Below are 26,427 nucleotides of genomic sequence, written 5' to 3'. Positions count from 1 at the left end.
GGCCAAACCAGAGAAACTGGGGCCGTAGCCTTTATTGAACATGTGAGAGGTGTGCGAAGGGGGGTGTTTGGTGACACTGCTTCTGCACTCGATCCCACGACCGTCCCTACTGGGACCGGGGAACGCACTCTGGGCGACACGGGGAACGGTGAAGCCTGTGCGGAACAAAGGATGACCCTCGCCAGTGAGGGGGCTGACCTCGCCGAAGGAGACCCTCCGTCTCTTGGACGGGTGAGCCTGGAGGGTAGAACGGGTGTCCAGAGGGCTGGCCGCCCATGAACGTGGACTGAAGACCCCCAGAGGCCGAACATCAGGTCGGCCGCTTATGTTTCGGAACAGAAGGAGCGGGGATAGGAGGCCTCCGAGCCGCGTCCGCGGCGAAAGACGTCTTACCCCAGGGCCTATCGGGGGGGAGGGGGCCCGCCCTGCTGAGCCTGTGGCTTCTCACGGGGTCTGTTGGACCTGCCAGCGTAGTGGGACTGGCGTCCCGCAGCAGGAGCGTTAGGCGGCCGCCCAGATGGCGTCTGGTGCGGCGCCGGCTTTCTAGGAAGACACAGTTTGAAGGCCTCGTCCTCCTTCTTCTTATCAACGCAGCGCTGCTGCATCAGCTCAACGGCTGGGCGCGAAAAGAGCTTGTCCCGGCTCAACTGGCGCCCCAGCGATGCGGCGCTTCTCACTATCGGGGAGACCAGATAGGTTGAGCCACAGCGCACGATCCATCTTGCCCGGGAGGACGGGCTTGGGTGGGGCGAGCAGCCCACCCAGGGCTGGGTTAAGATGTCTGGCGATAGAAGACTCGATCACGGGGGGGTCGCCCATGCCCAGACCCGCCATATCCTTCACCTCAAGCCCCGCTAGACCGTGTTTTAGATCAAGCGGATCTCCCCAGCAATACCTCATGTGTTTTGCACATGCAGGGAGGACGGGCAGAAGCTGCTTCCTCGGGCCGGCAGGAGGCCCTAGAAGCTTACCGTCATACACATCCCTCTCCTGATCCGAAGCGTTCAGGAGAGCCGGCCATTCGATGTCGAAGCGCGCGGCGGTGCATTCGCAAAGCTCCAGCAGCACACTGGGAAGTGGCCGTCTTGAGCCTGCGACGCAGGAGCTTTTTTGGGAGCGCCAGGCAATGGCTACAGTTCTAGGGCAGATCAATAGCCTCTTGCACATGCTTGAGACCCGTGCAGACAACGCAGAAGGGATGGGAATCCCTCGCGGCGATAAGCGCACCGCACGCGGCCGGGCAGGCTCGCGATAGGTCGTCCACCGGAGTAGCCGGAGCCGCTTTGGAGAGCGCCATAAGGAGGAAAAAAGGCAAAAAAGCAGGCGGGCAGCCTACGGAAAAAAAGGGGGGTGCGAGCGTGGGCGGCTCGCGAAGCTAACCTGGCTGAGGACGAACACGTCCGGCGGAGGCTGATCAAGCAATATGTCCTCCTGAAGACAGAAAGTGCAGTCCAAAAAACCACGGAGCTGTGAGGTAGGATCAGAAGTCGCGAGAAGCGAAAGTAAACTGAGGAAAGGCAGCGCGTGCAGGTGCATTATACACTCGGGTAAGGGGCATTACCTTACCTGTCTTTGGCACGCGCTCCTGTCTGTCAAGCCACACTTGGTGCAATTGGATGCTTCTGTAGAGGTCAGGAACGGATGCCCTTCCCATAGGTGGATCTCGAACACGAGATGATGAAAGAGAACCAGACTTTTTTTCATCTCCTCCACCTTCTGGAGCTTCTGCTTTACATCCAGGTCCTTATACTTCTCATAATGTTTCGTTTCATATTGTCTTCTTATGTTATATTCTTTCGTTACAGACACGTTAGCACACAAGACAAACAGGTCTGTCCTTTATATTCGTGAACAGATAATCTGCCTCCCTCCTGTCTTGAAAGCTCTTGAAAGATTGTCCATCTTTCATTTGGCCGGTTTTGTGGAGGGTGGAATTAACTGGCCCGATGTGACTGTAACATGGTTGTTAACAACTGTCAACAGAGAATGAGGGGCGCTTGCAGTTCGTGACTACGCGTCAATACAGTGGCATGGCATTCTGGGATTTGTAGTATTAGCAGGGCATGCGGCTAGCCAGCTGTAATGCACATTTGATATGATCTCGCGGGCCAAACATAATTACACCAGAGTTTGACACCCCTGATAGGTGAAAGAGCACAATGTAGGCTAAATGTAAACTCATGTAGGCAGATGTGCTCTTTTTACATAGGCAGATCCACTGAAGGAGTTTTCATTAAATCTGATATTCTTTATTTTTATTTATTGATAGATTGCCAGTTCCGAAGCTGGAGGACACGATACAGAGATATTTGGCAGCCCAGAAGCCCCTATTAAACCCGGAACAGTACAGGTTTGTTGTGAAGCCAAATAATCATATTGAATCACATTTTTAGGCCTTAAATTGATGAGTATGTATATTGTGAATTTTTGTGTGCAGTAAAACGGAGAACGACAGTGACACCTGGAGGGGCGTGATTGGGAGGAACGCCCCCCCCGACCTGAACCCGAGTGGTGTTCTGTTATTGGACTCTTCTGTGCTAGTCACAGTTTGTCCATAACGAACACCATGTTCAAGCATAAGGGTGTCCATCAGTACACATGGCACCAGGACACCCTAGGTCGGAAGTCAATGATCGACTTTGTGGTTGTTTCATCTGACCTCCGGCCGTATGTCTTGGACACTCGGGTAAAGAGAGGGGCGGAGCTCTCAACTGATCACCACCTGGTGGTGAGTTGGGTCCGATGGCAGGGCAGGAAGTTGGACAGACTTGGCAGACCCAAACGTACTGTGAGGGTCCGCTGGGAACGTTTGGCAGAGTCTCCTGTCAGAGAGATCTTCAACTCTCACCTCCGGCAGAGCTTCAACCAGATCCCGAGGGAGGCTGGAGACATTGAATCCAAGTGGACCATGTTCTCCACCTCCATTGTCGACGCAGCCGCATGGAGCTGTGGCTGTAAGGTCTCCGGTGCCTGTCGTGGCAGCAATCCCTGAGGTGGACCCCGGAAGTAAGGGATGCCGTCAAGCTGAAGAAGGAGTCCTATCGATCCTGGTTGGCTCGGGGGACTCCGGAGGCAGCTGATAGGTACCGGAGGGCCAAGCCAGCTTCAGCCTGGGTGGTTGCAGAGGCAAAAACTCGGGTCTGGGAGGACTTCGGTGAGGCCATGGAGAAGGACTATCGGTTGGCCTCGAAGAAATTCTGGCAAACCATCTTCTCAGGAGGGGGAAGGGGGAGGGAAGCAGTGCCCTGTGCACACTGTTTACAGTGGGAGTGGGAATCTGCTGACTTTGACTGGTGACATCCTCGGACAGTGGAAGGAGTACTTTGAGGATCTCTTCAACCCCACCAACATATCTTCCACTGAGGAAGCAGAGGCGGAGGGCTCGGTTGTGGACTCGTCGATCCCCCAAGCTGAGGTCACTGAGGTAATTGAGAAGCTCCTTGGTGGCAAGGCACCGGGGGTGGATGAGTACTTTAAGTCTCTGGATGTTGTGGGGCTGTCTTGGTTAACACGACTCTGCAAGGGTGGTGGTCCCTCTGTTTAAGAAGGGGGAACGGAGGGTGTGTTCCAACTACAGGGGGATAACACTCCTCAGCCTCCCTGGAAAAGTCTATGCCAGGGTACTGGAGAGGAGAAGAATTCGGCCGATAGTCGAACCTCGGATTCAGGAGGAACAATGCGGGTTTCGTCCTGGTCGTGGAACACTGGACCATCTCTATACCCTCACCAAGTTGCTGGAGGGTTCATGGGAGTTTGCCCAACCAGTCCACATATGTTTTGTGGATCTGGAGAAGGCATTCGACTGTGTCCCTCGTGGTGACCTGTGGGGGGTGCTCTGGGAGTATGGGGTCCGGGGCCCTCTGCTAAGGGCTGTCCGGTCCCTATATGACTGGAGCAGGAGTTTGGTTTGCATTGCCGGCAGTAAGTCAGACTTGTTTCCGGTACATGTTGGACTCCGACAGGGCTGCCCTTTGTCACCGGTCCTGTTCATTATTTATATGGACAGGATTTCTAGGCGCAGTCGGGGGCCGGAGGGAGACTGGTTTGGGGACCACAGGATTTCGTCTCTGCTTTTTGCAGATGATGTTGTCCTGTTGGCTTCTTCAAATCAGGACCTTCAGCGTGCACTGGGACGGTTTGCAGCCGAGTGAGAAGTGACGGGGATGAGAATCAGCACCTCCAAGTCTGAGGCCATGGTTCTCAGCCGGAAAAGGGTGGCTTGCCCCCTTCAGGTTGGTGGAGAGCTCCTGCCTCAAGTGGAGGAGTTTAAGTATCTTGGGGTCCTGTTCACGAGTGAGGGTAGGATGGAGCGGGAGATCGACAGGCGGATCGGTGTATCTTCTGCAGTGATGCGGTCGATATACCGATCTGTTGAGGTGAAGAAAGAGCTGAGCCGTAAGGCAAAGCTCTCTATTTACCGGTCGATCTACGTTCCTACCCTCACCTATGGTCATGAGCTTTGGGTCATGACCGAAAGGACAAGATCCCGGATACAGGCGGCCGAAATGAGTTTCCTCCGCAGGGTGGCTGGGTGCTCCCTTAGAGATAGGGTGAGGAACTCAGTCACTCGGGAGGAGCTCAGAGTAGAGCCGCTGCTCCTCCACATCAAGCGGAGTCAGCTGAGGTGGCTAGGGCATCTGTTACGGATGCCTCCTGGACTCCTCCCTGGGGAAGTGTTCCGGGCATGTCCAACCGGGAGGAGGCCCCGGGGAAGACCTAGGACACGCTGGAGGGACTATGTCTCTCGGCTGGCCTGGAAACGCCTCGGTATTCCCCCAGAAAAGCTGGAGGAAGTGTCGGAGGAGAGCGAAGTCTCGGTGTCCCTGCTTAGACTGCTCCCCCCGCGACCCGGCCCCGGATAAGCAGTAGAAAATGGATGGATGAATGGATAAAATGGAGAAAATGGCTCGTGAATTCCAGAATGGTGTTGGCAAGAAGCTACACGAGGAGCTTGTGGCTCTGGACAAAATGAACAAGCACACCAGCTATATTTCAGGTAAGAAGGTTCAAGCTACTGGCAGTACGGGCAGACCGTAGCTACTTACGAGTCGTGCAGTACGGCAGCTTTCAAACATGGCCGCACAGAGACCATCCGGCCTGCCAGTATACACACAAAGCACTGTGCCCAAGCCTTTGTTCAACAGCCTGGTCAGCAGAGTGTGGAGCAGCTCACAGGTCTACTGCATGCCTGCTCCAAATATCATGGGCAGCTCACAAAGGAGGCAGCCATGGGTAAGTGCTGTTAATACTATTTTTAAAAACCTGTCTGAAGCCAACTTAATCACTCCCTTTCTGTAACTCATTAGAGGTTTGTTAGACACATAAAATAAAATATCCTGAGTAGAACTTAAAATCATTGTATATGATGTAATGGTGGTTAGTAAGCAAGAGCAATGAAATACATTGTCATATTAAGGGCAATTGTGACTTTTACATCAGATCTAAATTTGCTTGGAAAAAGGGGTTTTAGTGTACACCTCTCAACCATCCTAAATGTTCTGTAACCTTTCTATCTTTCAAACTAGGACAAGGTTTTGACTGGCATCTTTTTGCCTTACGCAAATTCTAAAGGAATGCCTATGCCAAGTCACTCACTAGCACAGCTGTCAATTTAGGTGGCTTTGCCCCAGTAGTCCCAGACGGTTTTGGAGTGGGCTACGGTGTCCATAAAGACAGGATCAGTTGCAATGTTTCCAGCTACCCTGCCAGGAACGTCCACAAATTTCTCAGATGTGTTCACAAGTCTCTGGAGGACATTTTTACTGTTCTTGAAGGAAAGCCAATTAAATCCAGCTAATCTAAATACTAATGTGCTTCAGGGGAATGAGAATGGGTTTTGAGGAATCATTTAAAGGTTAATGTTTATATTAACAATTCTTTGTCTGCAGTTGTTTGAGTAGATCAGATCTTTTCAGAAATCTGATCAGAAATTTATACACTTTAAATTGGTAAGTACTTTAAGTTCACATTATTTAAAAATATTGCTAATTTAAAAGTGAAATCAATGATTTGGTTCGAATACCTCAAAATGTGTCTTGGTGGAGATTAGGTTAATTGTCAATATTTTACCCCACCTGGAGTAAAATAAGTTAAAGTTAAATAAAAAAAAAAAAGTTAACTTTCAGCTGCTACTTTTGCTTTAGCAAGAGCATTGAGAACCTGTTTAACTGAGCAAGATATTTGTGCATTTAAAGTAGTGACATTTTTTCATCTTTTCATAAAACACTTGATTCATACTATTGAAATAGACAACGTTTTATTTAAAAAAGAAAAACAGCAGACAAGCCAGAAGTTACTGTACAAAATGCTGAAAGAGAAACAAACTAAATGAACAGTGTGTAGAAACTGTCGAAATTAGATCGGCTTGATTTTAAAGTGGAGGCCGATGAGACTGAAGACGAGACACTTGAGATCCTGTACCAGGTAGTAGAACACACGGAGGCCTTCTGGATCCCTGAGAGGGAAGACAATGATGATTAAATTAGTACTGCATAATGTTTAGTTCATTCAAATAATTAGGAAAACTCGAAGGCTAAAAGTTTACATGGGTCTTCAAGTTTCCAAGGTGTTACTCATGTAACCCTTCAATCACATTCAAATCTATAGACATGGTCTTTCATGTAGTAATTCATTTCATTGTGTATGATCCCACTTAATTTATTAACAGTGATGTGTATGCGTAGTTAATTAATGTGCCAGGATTTGAATCCAAAAATCTTTTTTGCATGCTTATGCCCCATTTTGTGCATTATGAAGTAAGCTGTTTCCTTTTAATGTATGTATGTATGTAGCTGCAGCTTAGGCATTCCCAGTTTACATGAAAAGCAACACCATTCACACCGGGTGTCACTGTGCTCAGTTCAACCATTCAGTTCTGTCTCAATTTTTTTTTTTTAAATATAAGCATGCATATATCTACAGACTATTATAAACAAACATGCTTTGTCACAAGGATATTAGTGTGATCCCAAAGTTCATTCAGGTTAATGCTTGAACTGGTGCTTCTATATTAAGTCTATGTGCTGATATAATACTTCTGAAAAAGATGTGCATTAAATTCTGTATTTCATTTCTTTTCTTTATATAGCATCTGCCAAACAAACTTATGTGCCACCACTGTCAGGGGAGAATGTTAAATAGTTTTAATTGTGGGAAAATCCTACTTGATTAAGCTACTTTGAATACAAATTCTAGCAGTTAACCAAATACCAACACATTAACTCCTATGGATGCAGAAGTTATTGTGGGCTCAGACAATAGAAGATATATGGAGTATTATATGAGTATTACTAAAGATTTTTTTTTAGCAAAAAATATATTTTATGTTCAGTAGAATTGTTCATCTCAAATTGTTGAGATGTGTTAACTGAAGTGTCTGCAGTTACCAACAGTGGTACGCTATACTCACTTAGACTGGTTGACATCAATCAGAGACCCAATTTTGGAGGTTGTGAATGAAATATGTTCGTCACCGATGACAATCTCCAGTTCCTAAATGAGAAAAATCAGAGCAATAAAAGAAAAAGGTGAAAGCTTATCCAAATCCGTCCCTGACCCAAAGCACATGACTTCTCTCTTCGTGCAGCAAACAGAGAGAACAGAAAATAAGTCAGCAAACGACACAAACCTGTCTGCCCACCCTATCAGGAGGAGGCCACAAGGCATCGTCTTCCTTCGTGATTTCACTGTCATCGATGATCCTCTTCAGTTCCTCCATCACGCTCTTGTGAACGTATGCCTAAACAGACAAAACGTACAAAAAACATTACTTTTAGAAGGAACGTACTAGAAAACATGCAAATGAGAAGCACGTTACCTCTTTCCTGATCATGACGTCATTTTTGTAGTTACTGTTGTTCGCGTATCTTAGCTTTCCTGCGTTAAAAGGACACATTGAACCAGCGTGTGATTAATGAGACGTTTTAGCATAAACTTATAACTCTTTATTAGGTCTACAACGAAGGTAGCAAGCATCTAACATCATGCAATGTATCTCAACAGTGCGCAGTTAAAGCAGAACTTGAATTTACAGCTGGAGTTAGCACTAAATGGCTAATCATATTAGCGGCGACTTTTCCTTTAAATGCTCTCAAAACACAAACAGACTAACGCGCTCACAGATAACAAGATTTATGAAAGTACATCCGAACAAGTTAAAATCGTGTTCAAAGCCAAAATACACCGCCAGACATTTTAATTGAGAAAGCAATTAGCATTGTTAGCAAGCTAGATGTGTTAGCATGCTAGTTGTGTAGCTAAGCTAGTTTACATGGCGCCTCACCGTCCGGCCTGAATTCAAACTCCAGAAACTCGTGACCGAATTTGCCTTTGTGTCCTACGTAATATCTTAAATAAAAGTCGTTCGTAGACATAACTGCGATAAAAGCAACAAAATTCCACGTATAGCTGCAAATACAGCTATTTTATCTCAGCGCCTTTCACTGAACAAATGTCTCGCCGCCGATTAGCAACTCACATACGCGCTTTACAGACGGCGCATGATAGTGACGTCATGGTGGTCGTATTTTGATGATGGCTTGCAATGGCTATTGTTTACCACATGGTGATAGCAATGTTGAAAAAACTGAGTGCATACAATAAAACGTATGATAAAAAATGTTTTTATTTATTTAATCGTCCGCCTTATCGCTGTTTATCCATTTGTTTAAATTGCAGTACATTGTGAAACACTGAGACGATGAAAACACATGACCCATCTTATCTCTCATTAATATAATAGTGTTCATTTACCTACTCATATCAATCAATTCACTTTACTTACTGCAGGACCACATATTCACAATCCTTTCTTAAAACCCGTCTCTTAACACGTAACTTTCAGTGCTGTCATTCCTGTTTTTTTTGTTTCTTTTTCTTTTTTCTGTATACCTCTTAACATTATGAACCATTGCATCTCCAATGTGATATCGACATGTATACATAAACTGTGGTACATATTTTTTTTTTGGGGGGGGGGGGGGGTGTTTACAAATATATCAATGAATTCATTGTCCAAGAAAAAATAACAATGATTTGTAGAATACAACAGAAACAGATTACCCCAATGTGAAATCTAGCTGGAATGAAATTATTCTCTGGTCCGTGTAATTTAAAAAAATTGGTGAAATTGAGAGTTCAACTGTTACAAGGCACATTGCAGTTTACTACAGCTGGTGTCTGAGAGACTTAACCGACTCAACCACTTTATATATATATATATATATATATATATATATATATATATATATATATATATATATATATATATATATGTGTGTGTGTGTGTGTGTGTGTGTGTGTGTGTGTGTGTGTGTGTGTGTGATTTGCAATAGTATTTATGAGAAAAAGCAGCACAATCCATCAGGAGGCAATCAGTTATTTGTGACTAATATCAGAACATACTGATTTGTGACATTAAATTTTATATAAGAAAAAATACCTTGTCAAAAAACTTGTATTTATTAGGGAAAGACCAAATAGGCCTTTTAATGCCACAAATGAACAATTCTCTATTTATCCCTGAGAGCAGGGTGCATTTTTTTTTTTATTTGACTGCATTCTACTAAATTAGCAATTAAATATAAAATAAATTCACTGGCTTACAAACAACCTTATTTTGATAATACACTTAAATTACCCTGTACCACAGCAGCAGTGTAGATGTAAAATGTGCAGCAGGAAAAAAGTCAAAGAAGTGTATGCCAGGACACAAAGGACAATGCAAAAACATCTACAGTATTGATTCATTTCTGAGAATAATGTGACTTTGAAAAATAATAAATATTAAACACATATTAGAGATACAAAGTCCGTTAGTCAGGACAAGATTATACTCTCAGAAGAGGTTCAGTATTGATGAGCCCTTATAAAAGAAAAAATAAGTAAATTCACTTGTCCAATGCATAAGTCCCTGCATAAATCCCATGCATAAACATGAGATCCTGAGTTATAAAGAAAACTGAAGCTATTTCCTACAGCAAAAATGACAAAATAGTTTCTGTGGTACAAAAAAAATTACATACTGGGTGCCATCATATGTGCTTAATGTTTGCCTCTGACAAAAAATAACTGAATTATCTGAAAGAAAGAAATTCTGTTAAATAAAATGAATATATTTGCAATTTATCATCTGCCTCTGAGTGTTGTTAAAAGGTCGGAAAACACTACATCGAATAAAGTACAGAAGAGCCACCCAAGATCTTGGTTTATTTGCTGAATCTGCATATACTTTAAGATGTATTAAAAGAATCTGTCTTTCAACATACTGCATAGGACCTGGAGAACATCCAAACCTTTTTTTTTTTTGCTTACACACAACTATCTCTGTTATGTTCACATACTGTTCATAACGTCACTGAGCTCTATTTTACAGTACAGGATACAATATAAGGCCTGACCTACTTATCATGAAGATAGATGTTAGCAAAAATGAAGGATTAAAAAAACGTATCCCTCATTCAGAATCAAGTCACGGGTCTCTTGGAACAAGCTCTACCATACAGCAAATGAGCTGAAATGCTCTGGAGGCAATAATATTACTACAAAGAGGCAGAAGTTGTACTTTAACCTTGAAAATATGATTTCTTAGTTCTATTAAAGTCATAAAAGTCAGTGCATGTCTTTACCAGCTATGTCCCTTTGGCAAATTCACTTTTTAAGTCACCCGTACTCTTATTATTTATTTATGAAACACTCATAATCTGGGGCCAGATGGATAAAATTTGCACAAGTTAACAGCAGGAAGAATAATAACAGGAAGTATAGTTTTGACCAAGTATTTGCAGCAAGGAACCTTTTTTTCCCCTCACAAATAAGTGCAGCAGTCATTCAAAAAAACAAAACAGTAATACTGTAGCAAGTCAAAGAAGGCATTTCTTGAATGTTTTTCTTTTTAAATGCAGTTTGAAAATTGTCAGTATATACACACACAACTATCCTTCAAGTCCCTTTTCCATTGCCACTCTTCTCCAGTTCTCTTGTAGGGCATATCAGTGTGGCCTGCTACTTGACTCTGATGGCTGCCTCTTGCGAGGAGTTGTGTGGCCATTAAGACAACCGTTCAGTCGTTTGGTCAAGCCACCATTCAGAATGTCCTGGATGTGCTGCACTATCAGATTAATGGCAACTGAAGAAGAAGAAGAAGAAGAAGAAGAAACAACTCATCAAACATTCATTCATTCATTCATTCATTCATTCATTCATTCATTCATTTTCTACCACTTTATCTGAACTTCTCAGGTCACGGGGAGCCTGTGCCTATCTCAGGCGTCATCGGGCATCAAGGCAGGATACACCCTGGACGGAGTGCCAACCCATCACAAGGCACACACACTCTCATTCACTCAGAAAAATATTGTATCATTGTATCAAAATATTACAGCAAAATTTTAACTTCTTAGTGTAATGTTAACAATTAAAACATGGTTGCTATTCATGTTACAGCAGGATCCAGTTCTACTGGTATCATTATAAATGCGTAGTGCATTATCAATAATTAAACTTTTTTTGGCATCGTATCAAGTAGGATATTTAAATGACAAACATTCAAGACACATGAAATAAATTTGTGAGTCTGAAAAAACCTGTTTTTAATAATTATATCTATAATTATCTTTAGGGCCACTGAACATCTCAGAATGGGTGGAAAGGGCAAGGCAGCTGAATCTGAGAATGGCCTTCTAGAGATACAGTCAGCATTCCAAAACAGAAGAGGTGATAACCAGTTCCAAAACATTTCTCTAATTCCACAGTCACACACTAATCTCACCTAGATTATCGGCTCCCCTCGGGATGATCACATCAGCATACTTTTTTGTCTGTATACAACAAAAACAAGAGGTGTTTTAGTGAGGTTCCCAGAAACAAAACAAAAAAACCACCAGAGTTTCCAGGTGGCTTTCGGTTGCTATTTCGTAACCATTTCCTGCCACCAAAAATGCCGGAGATGTTTATGCTAGAAGTTTCTCAAGGAAGTTGAATTCTTCTAAAACTGTTTAATGTCCTCAGCAGCTACATGAATGACTGTTTGACAAATAGACTACACACAGCTAGAAAAAAACAGAAGTGTCTAAACTAGCAGATCCACAACAATTCATTTTTACCACTCTACAAGCAATATTTGAAAAAAGAATACTATAGTTTTCTTTTTCCTAAATAAATCAGACAGATTTAGAATATCACTATTGTTAGTTAGTTTAATTTGTGTATCAAAATGTGCAACTGTTTGCATTCAATATGCAAAAATAATACATCCGTGTATAATATTACGTGACTGGATTACCCGGCAGCTGAACAGAAACTGTGGATTCAGACACTGAGAGCCAGCAACACTGAATCTCCAAGCACAGAAACTGAGAGCGAGTAACATGCAACCATTTTACAGCGTAATGATAGAGACGCTGTGTATAGTGTCTAGGAGTTACATTGTCTATGGAGATGTAACATAAGATACCTATGCGTCTAACTCCTAGCTAGCCTATGTTACATCCCCAGTAGTAGTTATTTGACTTTAGAAACTAGCCAATGTCACTACTAAGCCATGTATTAGCTAGCTAATGTATACCCTAAGACAGATTTCAGTAGCAAGCAAGCCAACACAAGTTAACTATTATATTTTGTAATAACTAGTTTCCAAAGTCAGACATAACAGCACCAATTAGGCTAATAAATAAGCTAATACATACCATTAGCAAGGTCTGATCATTTTATTTACAGAATCTATTATAATGTGTAATAATATCCAGCAAATTTAACCCTGTTTCTTCCACACCTACAGTACATGAAACCTACAAGAAGGGACTAAGCAATTGCTCTATCAGAAGCAACAATACATTTTTTTCTTTCAGCAGGATGCAAATAGCATCAACCCAAATAGTTTCAGCAAACAAGAGACAAGCACAGACAAAATGGGGATAAAAAGTAGCAAAAGTTTAAAGATTTATTTAAAGAGATATTTAAAGAGATGAAAGAGTAATGTCGACTTTCCAGAAGTACCAGATTTTAATTGTTTGGTAATTAGCTAGCTATCTACAAACATAGCCAAAACAAGAAGCTGATGTTATCTAATTATAAAAAGCTTTCATCATATAACCCTGCTTATATTCCTAATTGCTTTTGTCATGTATATAAAAGTTGCACACTACTTATACTGCAGTTGTAAGGTAAGAGTTTGTAAATGTCTTTCAAATTTTAGATTTCAAACTGCAGCAAATTGGTAGCAATCAAGATGGTACTAAACTCCCTGACATTTACACCCTAGAACATAAGATTAAAATCGAATAGAACTAATAGAACCCCTAGACAGAAGGTGATGGTTTATGTCAAAATAAAAAATAAACTAAAATAAAATTCAAAATTGTATCAAATAGGCTTGTATTTACATGTTGTATATATATTGACATTTGACAGTAATAAGGTGCTAAACTTAAATTATTTTTTAATTTGCTGATGTACATAGCTATTTAAATTTGTTTTAATTGAAACATTGTGAGAAAAAAACAACAGAAAGTTAACGAGGTTCTGAAGCTACAGATGTTACAGGAACATGTGGGCAGGGGGTGTGGTGGGGTTGAAACACCTGCCCCAGGAATGAGAACAGGCAGTTAAAACCTGAAGCTCACTGCTATACAGAAAGGCAGTTAAACCAAACAGTTAGAAAAGTCTCTCTCATCAAGTCTCAACCCAAACTATCTACAGTTACAACTGAGTTGGCATTTATTAGCTTTTTATACACACAGATACACATATAGTCTCTTTTGAAATAAAGGAAGTATAAATTTATGTATAAATCTAAAGAGGATTATGACAGATAGATCAGAATTTCAGTATTTATTTACAGATATTTATATACAGATGTGTTCAACAACTTAGAACAAGGCACCTTTGGTAGCAGATCACCATTTTGGCTTTTCCATCATTTTGGTAAAGGTTAATATTAATTCCAGGACTTTTGTGGCTCATCTCTGTATTGTTTTGTAAATTCTAATCTGTCTTCTTGTTTTTAATGATGATTAGTGGTAGAACACTTGTGGTTTCTTTTTCCCTCAGGACAATACAAATTGTTTTACTAGTTCTGTACAATTCTGATGCAGTTGCTCTAATTTCTTTTCTCAACTTCAAAATGTCTTGCTTTTTTCCCATAGACAGCTTTCTGGCCTTCATGTTGGTTTAACCATTTTTAAAGACCAATGCAAGCAAAAGCCAAGGGCTCAAACCAAGAGCAGACAAGCAGAGCTTTTAATTATCTAAACAATCAGACCAACAGTAAACACCTGAGCAACAAGAAAAAGTTGCCAGTCACTTGAAAAATGGGTGGGTTCAAACAAAAGATGCCATGTTCTAACTCTTTTTAACACAGCTAGACATAAATATCAGGAAATGAATCTCATTTATCTTTTGATCTCAATTCTAAATGTCTTCAGTGTATCAAAACTAAAAATATGGATTCACTTTATATAAATACCCAATTCTATTCATTTTAATACTATTCAATACCGTATGCAGCATATAACTCATGAATAAAACTATTGCCTAGTGTTATTACTCATCCAATTCTAAAACTAAGATTACATAATTTATATCATATATTTTATAAATGTTTATTTAATTACAACTTTAATTTAATCCAGCTATATGATCTATCTAGTTAAGCTACTGAAGCCCTTGTTTTATTCATCAGCCCTATAATATATAAAATATAATATAATATAAAACCAGATCCGTCTACCACAAATGTAAAATTTTATTTAACCTGCATACATTATCATTTGAGCACATGAACCATGCACAATTTAGTAGTAACACTTTCTGCATCTAGGAGCATCTTTGTTTAACAAATGGTGGTTTAATTATAGTTCTTTTCTTGCAGACTATAAAAACTTATATAATAGTACCAAGGTTGCTTCCTGGATGTCTATAGATTTTCCTTTTTAATTTGGAAAAGGCAATCTCAATAAATGAGATTAATCTTTGAGATTAAACAGTTCTTTTATTAAACAGTACTAAATTAACAGTACTTTAAAAATAAAAAACTTGTTTCATATGTAGAAACTTATTTTATGTATGAATTGTCCTCACATTTGTTGTTTGATTCATAGGAAACAAACTAATTGGAGGTTCTGTGCACTATTGCAGCACTTACTGGAAGGCAGAACTCTTCAAAAGCAGGCTTCACAAATGTGATATATTGAGTTAAGACCTGCTCCAGATCCCGTCCTCGCTCACTGATGTCTCGCAAGACTGATGGGGAAAAACAATACAAAAAAAGAAAAAGAAAAAGAAAAAGAAAAAAAAGGGAAAAAAAAAGAATTCAAACGAGGAAACAGTTAAAATTAAATTCACTTCAAGAATGAAGGAAATGCAACAGAAATGTGGGATCAAACAATGCAATACAAGCATTAAAACTACACTCAATGAGCACTTATTAGGAACCCCATACTAACACTGGGAAGGACCTCACTTTGCTCTCAAAACTTTGTCAGTTCTTCATGTCATGGTTTCTTGTCTATGTTGACATGATTGCATCACACAATTCCTGCAGATTTTGCAGGTGCACTTCAGTGCTGTGAATCTCCTTTTCCATCATGTCCCAAATGTTTCCTATTTCATTCAGATCTGCTGAGAAGGCCACTGAAGAACATTGGTGTCGTTGTAATGTTCATGAAACCAATTTCTTTTGCATTCCCCACACAATTACACCACCTGCACCAACCTGAGCTGGATTCATGCCCAGGTTGGATTCATTATATTGTTGTAAATTCTGACCCGTGTGTGTTCCCCAGAAATCAAGATTCATCAGACCAGGCTACATTTTTTAGTCTTAACCTTTATGTCCATGACTTCATACCCTATTTTGGTGACCTGCACTCAATGCAGCCTCAGCTTCCTGTTCTTGGCTGACAAAACTCTAGTTCAATGCGGTATGCATTCTGAGATGCTTTTTTGTACCTCAGTAGTCATATGAGTTATTGTAGCCTTTATGCCCAAATATTTCTGTCTGCAAAACTGCCTCTCACTAGAATTTTTCGTTAACACTGTTTTTTTCTTTAGACTGTTGTGTCTGAAAATCCCAGGTCAGTAATTATAGAAATACTCAAACTAGCCCATCTGACACCAACAATCATGCCACGGACAGAATCAATAAGGTCTCAATTTTTCCTCCTTTCTGATGTTTGATTTGAACATTACTCGTATCTGCATGATTTATGCTTTTGCATGAGTGCAAAGGTGTTCCATAATGTGCTCAATGAGTGTATATATGCCAGTTAGTAGGGTTAGTCTTACCCTACTCACCTCTGCGTGAGAGTCGTGTATCAGCATCTGTGTCCACAAACAGCTTCATCTGAAAAAGATCCCGGATCTCCTGCGAGTAGAACATAAGAATCCCCTCGAAGAGCACCACGTCAGCTGGGTACACTGTCACTGTTTCCTTCTTCCTATAGACAAACACAGGAAGAATAATAAGGTAAACAAAAGACTACTCATATAACTTTTATGTGAGACGCTGCAGAGGCTTACCTGGAATGGGTTACAAAGTCATAGACTGGGATGTGAACTGTTCTTCCCGCCATGATGTCCCACAGAGTCTTAATTATTAACTCATTGTCAAATGCATCTAAGCAGAGGAAGGAATACAGTGGATGAGAAAAAAGAACTCATCAGGTCCACAACTGGTGTGAATTTTAAAACAACTTCTACAGGACAGACATCCCTAAAAAAAAATATAACTCCCAACTTACATTACAGTTAGTTTACCTGGGTGATCAAAGTTGAATTGTCCTTTAAGAGCTTTGGCCTTCTGTTCTGAAGTAAGCACCTTGTAGAAACTGTCCTGACTCAGGATGGCAACCTGCCTTTGGTGATGGTCAATTTTATTTTGGCCAAGAAGCTCCATAATCTTCCCACATACGGATGACTGTTAGGAAAAATAAATAAATATTTCAACTATTTGCCTGGTGCATTAGTACTAAAACTACACTGTCAGTTTAAGGAACGTAAAAAAAAAACAACTGTCATAACTTTTGGGATCCAAGTCTGAAAATGTGAAAAATAATTTTAGAATAAACCATTTAGATCTTGTTATTTCAACCAATTACAATTTAAAATAACAAAGCTATATGAAAAACAGTTTGCAAAACATTTCAACAGCCAATCTTTTTAGGGCCGTAATCAATGTTCAGTTACGCATACACAATGAAAACTTAAGACAAAGCTACTGACTTATGTGCTAATCAGACAGCTTTGCAGGACTTGTATGCAGAAGCATATCTCAGTTACAGGTGACTCAGTCCTTGAATTAATTACTTATTTTGTGCCTGTATAGTTTTCTTTCACAGAAAGGCGATGAGAAATGACTATTGTTTAATAAAAAAAGAAAAAAGAGTTATTGTTTATCTCAATAAGTGAATTTATAAAGATACAATTATGAATTAAACATACTTAAAGGAACAATACAATATGGCAAAACATTTGTGGGCACCAGACCATCACACCCATATTTGCTTTTTGAACATGCTATTCCTGCTTTATTGCCCGTTCGCTGTTATAATAACCTCCACTCTTGGCTTGAGAAGAGTGGAGGTTATCCACTAGATAAGGCTTTAGTGGATTTTGGAGAAGGCTTTCCACTAGATTTTGGAGCGTGGCTTTGGGGATTTGTGATCCTTCATCCACAAGAGCATTTACTGAGATCAGGCACAGATGTTAGTGTTTGGCGTGCAGTCGGTGTTCCAATACTGTATAATAAATAATAACAAAGTGTTATGTGGGCATGACACTGTCCTACTCTTTGCCGGACACCCAAGTACGGTAAACCAACCTTGGCAAACCCTGACTTTGTGGAGCTTGCTTTGTGCACAGGGACACGATCATGCTGGAACAGGGTTCCAGTAAAGGGAAACTGAAATGCTACAGCATACTAAGACAACCTATACAATTGTGTGCTTCCAACTTAGTAACTACAGGGTGAGTACCAGTTCCATTCTCTCAGTGCTCTCCTGAGAACTTGGCTAAAAAAGTTGTGTGCATCCCTGTGTATATGCACACATCTGCAATGTCACATAAACTCAATATATCCTGTTGTTGTTTTCATGTCCTTAGTTAAGATGTAGGTTTATTAATAATCAATTAAAATGACTGTGTTATTACTCATTTCTAATAATAAATGCATAACAGGAAACTATTACACTTTTTTCTGTCTTTGTCAAACAAAGGAGCATACATGTCTGTATATTCTCTCTTATATACATGAATATATATTCATCTATTCATTCATTTTCTACCGCTTATTCCGAACTACCTCTGGTCACGGGGAGCCTGTGCCTATCTCAGGCGTCATCGGGCATCAAGGCAGGATACACCCTGGATGAAGTGCCAACCCATTGCAGGGCACACACACACTCTCATTCACTCATGCAATCAAACACTACGGACAATTTTTCCAGAGATGCCAATCAACCTACCATGCATGTCTTTGGACCGGGGGAGGAAACCGGAGTACAAGGAGGAAACCCCCGAGGCACAGGGAGAACATGCAATATATACAGTGAGGAAAATAAGTATTTGAACACCCTGCCATTTTGCAAGTTCTCCCACTTAGAAATCATGGAGGAAATTGAAATTGTCATCGTAGGTGCATGTCCACTGTGAGAGACGTAATCTAAAAAAAAATCCAGAAATCACAATGTATGATTTTTTTAACTATTTATTTGTATGATACAGCTGCAAATAAGTATTTGAAAAATCAATGTTAATATTTGGTACAGTAGCCTTTGTTTGCAATTACAGAGGTCAAACGTTTCCTGTAGTTTTTCACCAGGTTTGCACACACTGCAGGAGGGATTTTGGCCCACTCCTCCACACAGATCTTCTCTAGATCAGTCAGATTTCTGGCCTGTCGCTAAGAAACACGGAGTTTGAGCTCCCTCCAAAGATTCTCTATTGGGTTTAGGTCTGGACACTGGCTAGGCCACGCCAGAACCTTGATATGCTTCTTACAGAGCCACTCCTTGGTTATCCTGGCTATGTGCTTCGGGTCATTGTCATGTTGGAAGACCCAGCCTCGACCCATCTTCAATGCTCTAACTGAGGGAAGGAGGTTGTTCCCCAAAATCTCGCAATACATGGCCCCGGTCATCCTCTCCTTAATACAGTGAAGTCTCCCTGTCCCATGTGCAGAAAAACACCCCCAAAGCATGATGCTACCACCCCCATGCTTCACAGTAGGGATGGTGTTCTTGGGATGGTACTCATCACTCTTCTTCCTCCAAACACGTTTAGTGGAATTATGACCAAAAAGTTCTATTTTGGTCTCATCTGACCACATGACTTTCTCCCATGATTCCTCTGGATCATCCAAATGATCATTGGCAAACTTAAGATGGGCCTGGACATGTGCTGGTTTAAGCAGGGGAACCTTCCGTTCCATGCATGATTTCAAACCATGAAGTCTTAGTGTATTATCAACAGTAACCTTGGAAACGGTGGTCCCAGCTTTTTTCAGGTCATTGACCAGCTCCTCCCGTGTAGTTCTGGGCTGATTTCTCACCTTTCTTAGGATCATTGAGACCCCACGAGGTGAGATCTTGCATGGAGCCCCAGTCCGAGGGAGATTGACAGTCAAGTTTAGCTTCTTCCATTTTCTAATGCTTGCTCCAACAGTGGACCAAGCTGCTTGGCAATTTCCCTGTAGCCCTTTCAAGCCTTGTGGAGGTGTACAATTTTGTCTCTAGTGTCTTTGGACAGCTTTTTGGTCTTGGCCATGTTAGTAGTTGGATTCTTACTGATTATATGGGGTGGACAGGTGTCTTTATGCAGCTAACAACCTCAAAGAGGTTCATCTAATTTAGGATAATAAATGGAGTGGAGGTGGACATTTTAAAGGCAGACTAACAGGTCTTTGAGGGTCAGAATTCTAGCTGATAGACAGGTGTTCAAATACTTATTTGCAGCTATATCATACAAATAAATAGTTAAAAAATCATATATTGTGATTTCTGGATTTTTTTTTTTAGATTACGTGTCTCACAGTGGACATGCACCCACGATGACAATTTCGGACCCCTCCATGATTTCCAAGTGAGAGAACTTGCAAAATAGCAGGGTGTTCAAATACTTATTTTCCTCACTGTATATACTGCATGTTCTCCCTGTGCCTCGGGGGTTTCCTCCTTGTACTCCGGTTTCCTCCCCCGGGTCCAAAGGATATATATATACACACACACACACACACACACACACACACACACACAGACAGACATACATACATACATACATACGTACATACATACATACATACATACATATACATATACATATATATATATATATATATATATATATATATATATATATATATATATATATATATATATATATATATATATATATATATCAAAATGTAAAAATATTGTGAGTTTTGGTGTTCACAACTTGCTCTACTGAATATATTATTTCAGAAATCAACCACCCACATAGCAGATGCCCCTAACCGTAAGATGTACCTGATCATCATAATAACAACATTTTAGACATATAACAACAATGTATAGGGGTTAGTACTAATTCTAATATGGGTTTAGATTTGTCAGATAGGATAAATTAACATATGACTACAATACGGTATTATATACAAACAAGAGTGAGAAATATTATTAATTAGGCCAAATTGGTTAATGTCAGAGTACATGCGTCATAAAAATGTCATAGAAAACTGTCTTAATCACAAAGCAAATAATTTAAATGTTTTGATATGGATAGACAGACAGACAGACAGATAGACAGATAGATAGATAGATAGATAGATAGATAGATAGATAGATAGATAGATAGATAGATAGATAGATAGATAGATAGATAGATAGATAGATAGATAGATAGATAGATAGATAATTTATTGATCCTATAGATAGATAATTTATTGATCCTATAACAACATTACAATGTCAGATGTACCAAAACACTGTTTATACTACTTTTACTGCTAGTTCTTTTTAATTGCAAATTAATACTACATTAGAAATTAAAATAAGAGTATGTGATCAAAAGTGAATAATCTGTATCTCAGGGCGATATCACCATGACTTCCATTGCTCTTTTCCATAGCAGTGCAGCTTGTCTCAATACATTTAACACAACTCTCAAGCTGTTACTCATAACAGCAATTATAAACATGCTCCATGATTTTAAGACAATCTGACATCATATATTCATAGACTTTTAAAATTATAATAAATAAATTCAGAGTTTACATGTTTGTTCCATAACACTTTTCTACAAACTGCTAAACTTTTAATACAATAAAAATGTTTTAAAAGTTAACACTAATGTTAATCTGCACCATATTTATTTTAGGGCTTTACTGCACCCACTGACAGAAAGCCAGCTGTCAATGCTGACTAAACATTCTTCTATCTCAGCCTGAGGCCCGGTGAAACCAACAGACTATGCTGCACTTTAGAGATCTAATGCCAGTGTCAATGAGGCTGTACTCAATACTGACAATATGGTGTCATGTCATAAGTTAAAGAGACAAAAGCACTACAAAAACCAGAAAATCCTGTATCCAATATAAATGAGCAAGCTGTATTAAATATTAAATATTAAATACTCATATCCCTAATTCTAAGTGTAGGTACTTTTGTAATGTACATTTGCAGCACCAACACAATGTCCTTACAGAAGCCCTCTGAAGACATAGCATAAGTTGTCTATAAATAAAATATCTAATGCAACCAGACAAGGTCAAAAACAAGCTAGATCTTAGGAAGAGTAGTCAAAGCACATAAACATAAAGACAAAATAAAAAATAATTTCTCAAGTGAGCTAAAGAGATACAGAAGGTCACCTGCCAGCTGGTGGTAGGATGACACAGAAAAACAAGACACATGACACCAGAGACATAATCATTAATGTAAAGGGAATATTCAATATAATATTATATCTAATATACATTATAAAACAATTTATTTACGATATATCTTGTCCTGAAATGTAAACACAATTCATCTGCTTTTTAGTTTTGTTCATGGGGTACTGATGGCTGCACAGGTCCATTTGTGATTGCAATAGTAATATATGCCCCAAAAATGTAATTGTGGATAATATTTAAGATGATCAAGTTTCTTGTACCCTTTTTCAGTTTAGCATTTTAGCAAATAACCATTCTCTCTAATATTTGACACTGACAAATACAGTATTTTGGTTAAAATTTATGTAATAATGTACATTTTAATTAATGAAAATTAATTAATAAATATAACTGAGTAAAAAACATATTAGTGAATAAAACACACCCATATAGGAGAAAATAGGTGTGTTCAAATCTGCCACAATCCTAAAAAGAAAGACCAATGAGCTCAGGAACAAAAAAGGTCCAGAAGACCATCAGAAAATTGAAGAATCGAAGAATTCTTTCATTGAATTATCCCTTTTATGACAGTTAGCCAGCCAAGAACACCCTCCAGGAAATATGGATATCTGCCTCAAAGTCAACAATCATGAGAGTTCTTCACCAAAGTAAATACAATACAAAACATAAACCTTTGGTAAACCTCAAAAACATGAAGGCCAGTTTAGACCAGATTAGAGCTAAAATCATCAGTCTATATTATCTGTTCAGATTAGGACAAACGCTTTATACCTCCTTGGATGGTTCAGTGTAGCTGGACAATGTCCTAAAGCATACTTTGAAAGCAACCAAAACCAATTAAAAAAGGAGAAAGTTTTGCAATGATTAATTAAAGAACCTGACCTGAATCAAATTTCTGCTCTGAAATTTGGGTGGATTGTCATAGCTTTATCTTGCCATGTCATTGTTGGTGATGTCACTGACAGTATAGGGTATTTCTTCACAGCAATTACCGTCACAGCATTTTCAGTCATAAACTGCTGATGTTTGTCCAATTTATTCAGTGTCTGGTTATTAGTTCACCAATCATTTCTTTCTTTTTTTAAATATTCTTTCATATTATAAACATTATTCAAATATTATAGATAGATAGATAGATAGATAGATAGATAGATAGATAGATAGATAGATAGATAGATAGATAGATAGATAGATAGATATCAAAATTTTATATCTAGATTCTATCAGATCTATTATCTCATTTTCATAATTAACAACCCAAATGTCTTCAGCTTAATGCGGAAACAAAAAATTTTATTTCCATTCCAACAATATTAGTGTAAGGTGTATATAAATAAACCATAAACGATATTTTCGTGGTAATACGTTTTCTGAAATTTCACATGAACATTAAACTATGTTGATGACGACTGTAAAAAAGTATGATTTACATCATTTTGTACTTGTCTGTTAGCCTTTATGTCCTGTAGATGAGTATTACACAGTGTTGTTCTCATAGAGGGCACCTCCCATCAGGAACTGATCACCAAGTTTGACCAGAGGGATAAAGCTGATGAGTCACAATAACTTTGTATTGATTCACAATGTTCCTTTCCTCTCAGCAGACCCTACCCATATCAAAAAATAGCTCTACCTGTTTTTTTTATCTCGGTTATGCATCACTAAGTACAATGTAAATCGCTTTCTGTGACTAATTAGATATTTGTAAAAGTAACCTACATTTTCTTATTTCAATTTATACAACTGATTTATTAAGGGTTTAGGGGTCTAGCAGTGGCAACTTGATGCACCTGGGATTAAAACTCATGACCTTCTGATCGGTAATCCAATACCTTAACCACTAGGCTACCACGTACACAGCCTATGAGCTACTGACCTCATTACTGTGTACCTACTCATCAATGTGTAGCTTTAACAGCGTCATTCATCCGTTATTAAGGTTAAATTAAATATACTATAAATATTAATCATACTATAAAATTAGAAAACTAATAACTGTCAGGCAAAACCGTCGTCCCGATCAAACAAAGGCTCACAGTTCTTTTGTGAAGATGCCTAACCTGTAAATCTGCTGTAAGTCACTGTTGGCAGCTAACAAATGTATAAATAATACCGTGTTTGGAGTAAATATGAAATCTAACAGTGCTCTTTTTTTTTTTACACACACAAAGCCCGAAATGTTGAGATGATAATCTGAGTCAATCTGATGGAATCTGTGTGAGCTATCGGGCAAGACAGGAACAAAAGCTAACGGCTAACTCGACTGTCTTACACAACAATAACACAGAAACAGTTATAATCTTTAAGCTTCTATGAGATCATAATTATGACTACATTCATTATGGTCAGTGAACAGAGTGAATCAGTCTTATGTCCATTCTAAACAATACCATACAAAAGGTAGGAGTTTAATACCATCGTCTGTATAAAGTCAACATTATCATCTTCATGTAGACCGGTTTTTGGCTTGTAACTGTTATAACGCTATTTTAGTAGTTAAAAAACACTAAGAGCTTAGAGTTAGTTTTATTTATGTAAAAAGTGCAACATATAGCATAGAACGTGTGTAATGTATAAATATAGGACGTTAACAGATGTTAGATATCGGATATTAAAATAAACCTACTCCTAAATGGACACGTTATAAGGACACGTTATAATGTCTGGACACGTTATAAGGTTTGACGTGAGCCACGCGGTCATGAGGTGTCTCATGTACAGACAACAAAAGTACAGGCATCATCACAAAAGAGGAGTTTTTTTATCGGGGAGAAAATGAGATTGCCGACCTTTCCGCTGGCGGTGCCCCCCGCCACCCCGATGAGGAAAGGCTGTCGGATGGTGTGTGTGTGCTCGGGATCACGGTGCTCCAGATCGGCCTCGCTTTCTCCTGCCATGCTGCCGGTCAGTGTGAACACGATCAGCGCCGCTCCGACAGACCAACACCGAGCGCTCCTCCTCCTCCTTACCCCTTTCCTTTCCTTTGTGTGTGTGTGTGTGTGTGTGTGTGTGTGTGTGTGTGTGTGTGTGTGTGTGTGTGTGTGTGTGTGTGTGTGTGTGTTTATATCTTAGTGGGGATCATCCCCCCCTTATACACATACACACTAAAATAGAAGAGTTTAGCTGTAGGCATTGCAAAAATACCATAAATAATTTTATTCATAGTTCTCTACATTGTCGGTAGTTCTAAGTTCTAAGTTCTAAGTTGTAAGGTCCTTACAAGGCTAGAGAGAGAGAGTGTGTGTGTGGAGAGAGTGTGTGTGTGTGTGTGTGTGTGTGTGTGTGTGTGTGTGTGTGTGTGTGTGTGTGTGTGTGTGTGTGTGTGTGTGTGTGTGTGTGTGTGTGAGAGAGAGAGAGAGAGAGAGAGAGATAGAAATAGAGACAGAAAGAATGAAAAAACTGTCAAACAGTGAAAAGCTCCCTCCTACAAGGAGAACATAATGACTGCTGTATATTACACAATATGCCCTGGTCAGTCACAATATTGAGGGTCAGTGAGTGATCTGCCTTGACCTTGCGTTTCTTGTCATTCTTATGGTTGTGATGATCTTTGTTATTGATATTGATATTTATAGTGAAGATCCTTTAAATACACTCCGTCCTGTTTGGTTATTTTGAACTGAATTGAAAATGTCAGGATGGCCCAGTTGGATTAACTAATCAGGAAACTATAAGAAATTTGCTGCCAAGAGTTTATGTCAGCATTTCAGATTCCAGATCTTACAATGGGAATTTCTGTTAATCCATTTTAAAATAGATTTATTAATTAGCAAATAATTTTTCTTTTAAGATTGTTTCTGAATCAATTTGGAAAAATGTTCATATACTCCTACTCATGCCCCTGACTGCATGTAAATTTATGCATAAAAACATGTATGGATTACTGCAGTGTTTTATATGTGCTATTTAATAAGATTAGTGCTATTTAATAAAATGATACATGTGATACAAAGGATACAAATAATTTATTTACAATGGCGGTACGGATGCATCTGTAGTCAAAACCTCAAGTATAGCTACAGAGAAATAAGAATTTGCAGTCTTTCTAACTGTTTATAAGATTATATTTTACATCTACAACCTTATAAACTATGAATCTCTTAGGGCTATTTAACAGATGACACAATATATTGTGCTTATTATGTGAATATTTGGGTCTTGTGCTGATTTTTTGGTATTCGATAACAATATCCTGTGTATTAACAAAAGCCTCCAAGTCTGAATGCATAAATGTTTATAGTCAACAAAAAATGCAAAACAACAAAAAAATGCACAGTGATTCAATCTTTCCTACGTTTAAAACAAGCTTAAATGTAGGGTTTTATCTGCATAAATCTAGGTGGCACAGTGACCAGGCTGATGATCTGTTGCTATGGTTACAAAACATCAGGTACATACCTGCTGAAAGAAGATCATATTTACTGCCATTGAAGATTGTTTTTTGCATTTCTAATGGTTAGTGTTGGGTCATCCTCTCTTGAAGAAGAATGTACTTTCCTCTTGAAGAAGAATGTACTTTCCTGTTGTGCTGTTTTTTGTTTCAAAAAATATTCAGAGAGTTT

The 26,427-nt window shown here is 39.5% G+C and overlaps 2 protein-coding genes and 1 long non-coding RNA gene across 3 annotated transcripts; 1 reads left to right on the top strand and 2 right to left on the bottom strand.

Annotated features, from left to right (window-relative positions):
* The first annotated feature begins 4,776 nt into the window (after nt 1-4,776).
* LOC125138522 lies at nt 4,777-7,499 on the top strand. The gene is made up of 2 exons (XR_007137710.1): nt 4,777-5,232; nt 5,526-7,499. It is a non-coding gene; the product is annotated as an uncharacterized LOC125138522 (long non-coding RNA).
* On the bottom strand, nt 6,240-8,516 carry magoh (mago homolog, exon junction complex subunit). The gene is made up of 5 exons (XM_027166404.2): nt 8,282-8,516; nt 7,817-7,875; nt 7,628-7,738; nt 7,409-7,491; nt 6,240-6,454 (listed from the first exon to the last, which is right to left on the bottom strand). The coding sequence occupies exons 1-5, from the start codon at nt 8,370-8,372 to the stop codon at nt 6,355-6,357; spliced, it is 444 nt and encodes a 147-aa protein (XP_027022205.1). The 5' UTR covers nt 8,373-8,516; the 3' UTR covers nt 6,240-6,354.
* Nucleotides 8,517-8,605: 89 nt separating this feature from the next.
* Nucleotides 8,606-24,913, bottom strand: uck2a (uridine-cytidine kinase 2a). Its single transcript, XM_027166627.2, has 7 exons — nt 24,655-24,913; nt 16,753-16,912; nt 16,516-16,612; nt 16,291-16,433; nt 15,140-15,237; nt 11,768-11,816; nt 8,606-11,125 (listed from the first exon to the last, which is right to left on the bottom strand). Exons 1-7 carry the CDS (start codon nt 24,760-24,762, stop codon nt 10,989-10,991), a joined length of 792 nt encoding a protein of 263 aa, XP_027022428.1. The 5' UTR covers nt 24,763-24,913; the 3' UTR covers nt 8,606-10,988.
* Between the last annotated feature and the right edge of the window lie 1,514 nt (nt 24,914-26,427).

The sequence above is a fragment of the Tachysurus fulvidraco genome, chromosome 14 (genome assembly GCF_022655615.1).
Source record: "Tachysurus fulvidraco isolate hzauxx_2018 chromosome 14, HZAU_PFXX_2.0, whole genome shotgun sequence".
Taxonomy (NCBI): domain Eukaryota; kingdom Metazoa; phylum Chordata; class Actinopteri; order Siluriformes; family Bagridae; genus Tachysurus; species Tachysurus fulvidraco.
This window is presented reverse-complemented; position numbering and strand designations above follow the sequence as displayed.

What these genes read in the sequence shown, in the direction of transcription:
- magoh (XM_027166404.2), bottom strand. Translation starts at nt 8,372, where the DNA reads ATGTCTACGAACGACTTTTATTTAAGATATTACGTAGGACACAAAGGC. An exon ending in GTTTGAATTCAGGCCGGACG is followed by an intron (nt 7,876 to 8,281) that starts GTGAGGCGCCAT and finishes CTTTTAACGCAG; the next exon opens with GAAAGCTAAGATACGCGAAC. An exon ending in CTGATAGGGTGGGCAGACAG is followed by an intron (nt 7,492 to 7,627) that starts GTTTGTGTCGTT and finishes TTTCTCATTTAG; the next exon opens with GAACTGGAGATTGTCATCGG.
- uck2a (XM_027166627.2), bottom strand. Translation starts at nt 24,762, where the DNA reads ATGGCAGGAGAAAGCGAGGCCGATCTGGAGCACCGTGATCCCGAGCAC. An exon ending in GGGGCACCGCCAGCGGAAAG is followed by an intron (nt 16,913 to 24,654) that starts GTCGGCAATCTC and finishes TTTTCCTAACAG; the next exon opens with TCATCCGTATGTGGGAAGAT. An exon ending in GAGGGGAGCCGATAATCTAG is followed by an intron (nt 11,126 to 11,767) that starts GTGAGATTAGTG and finishes CTTCTTCTTCAG; the next exon opens with TTGCCATTAATCTGATAGTG.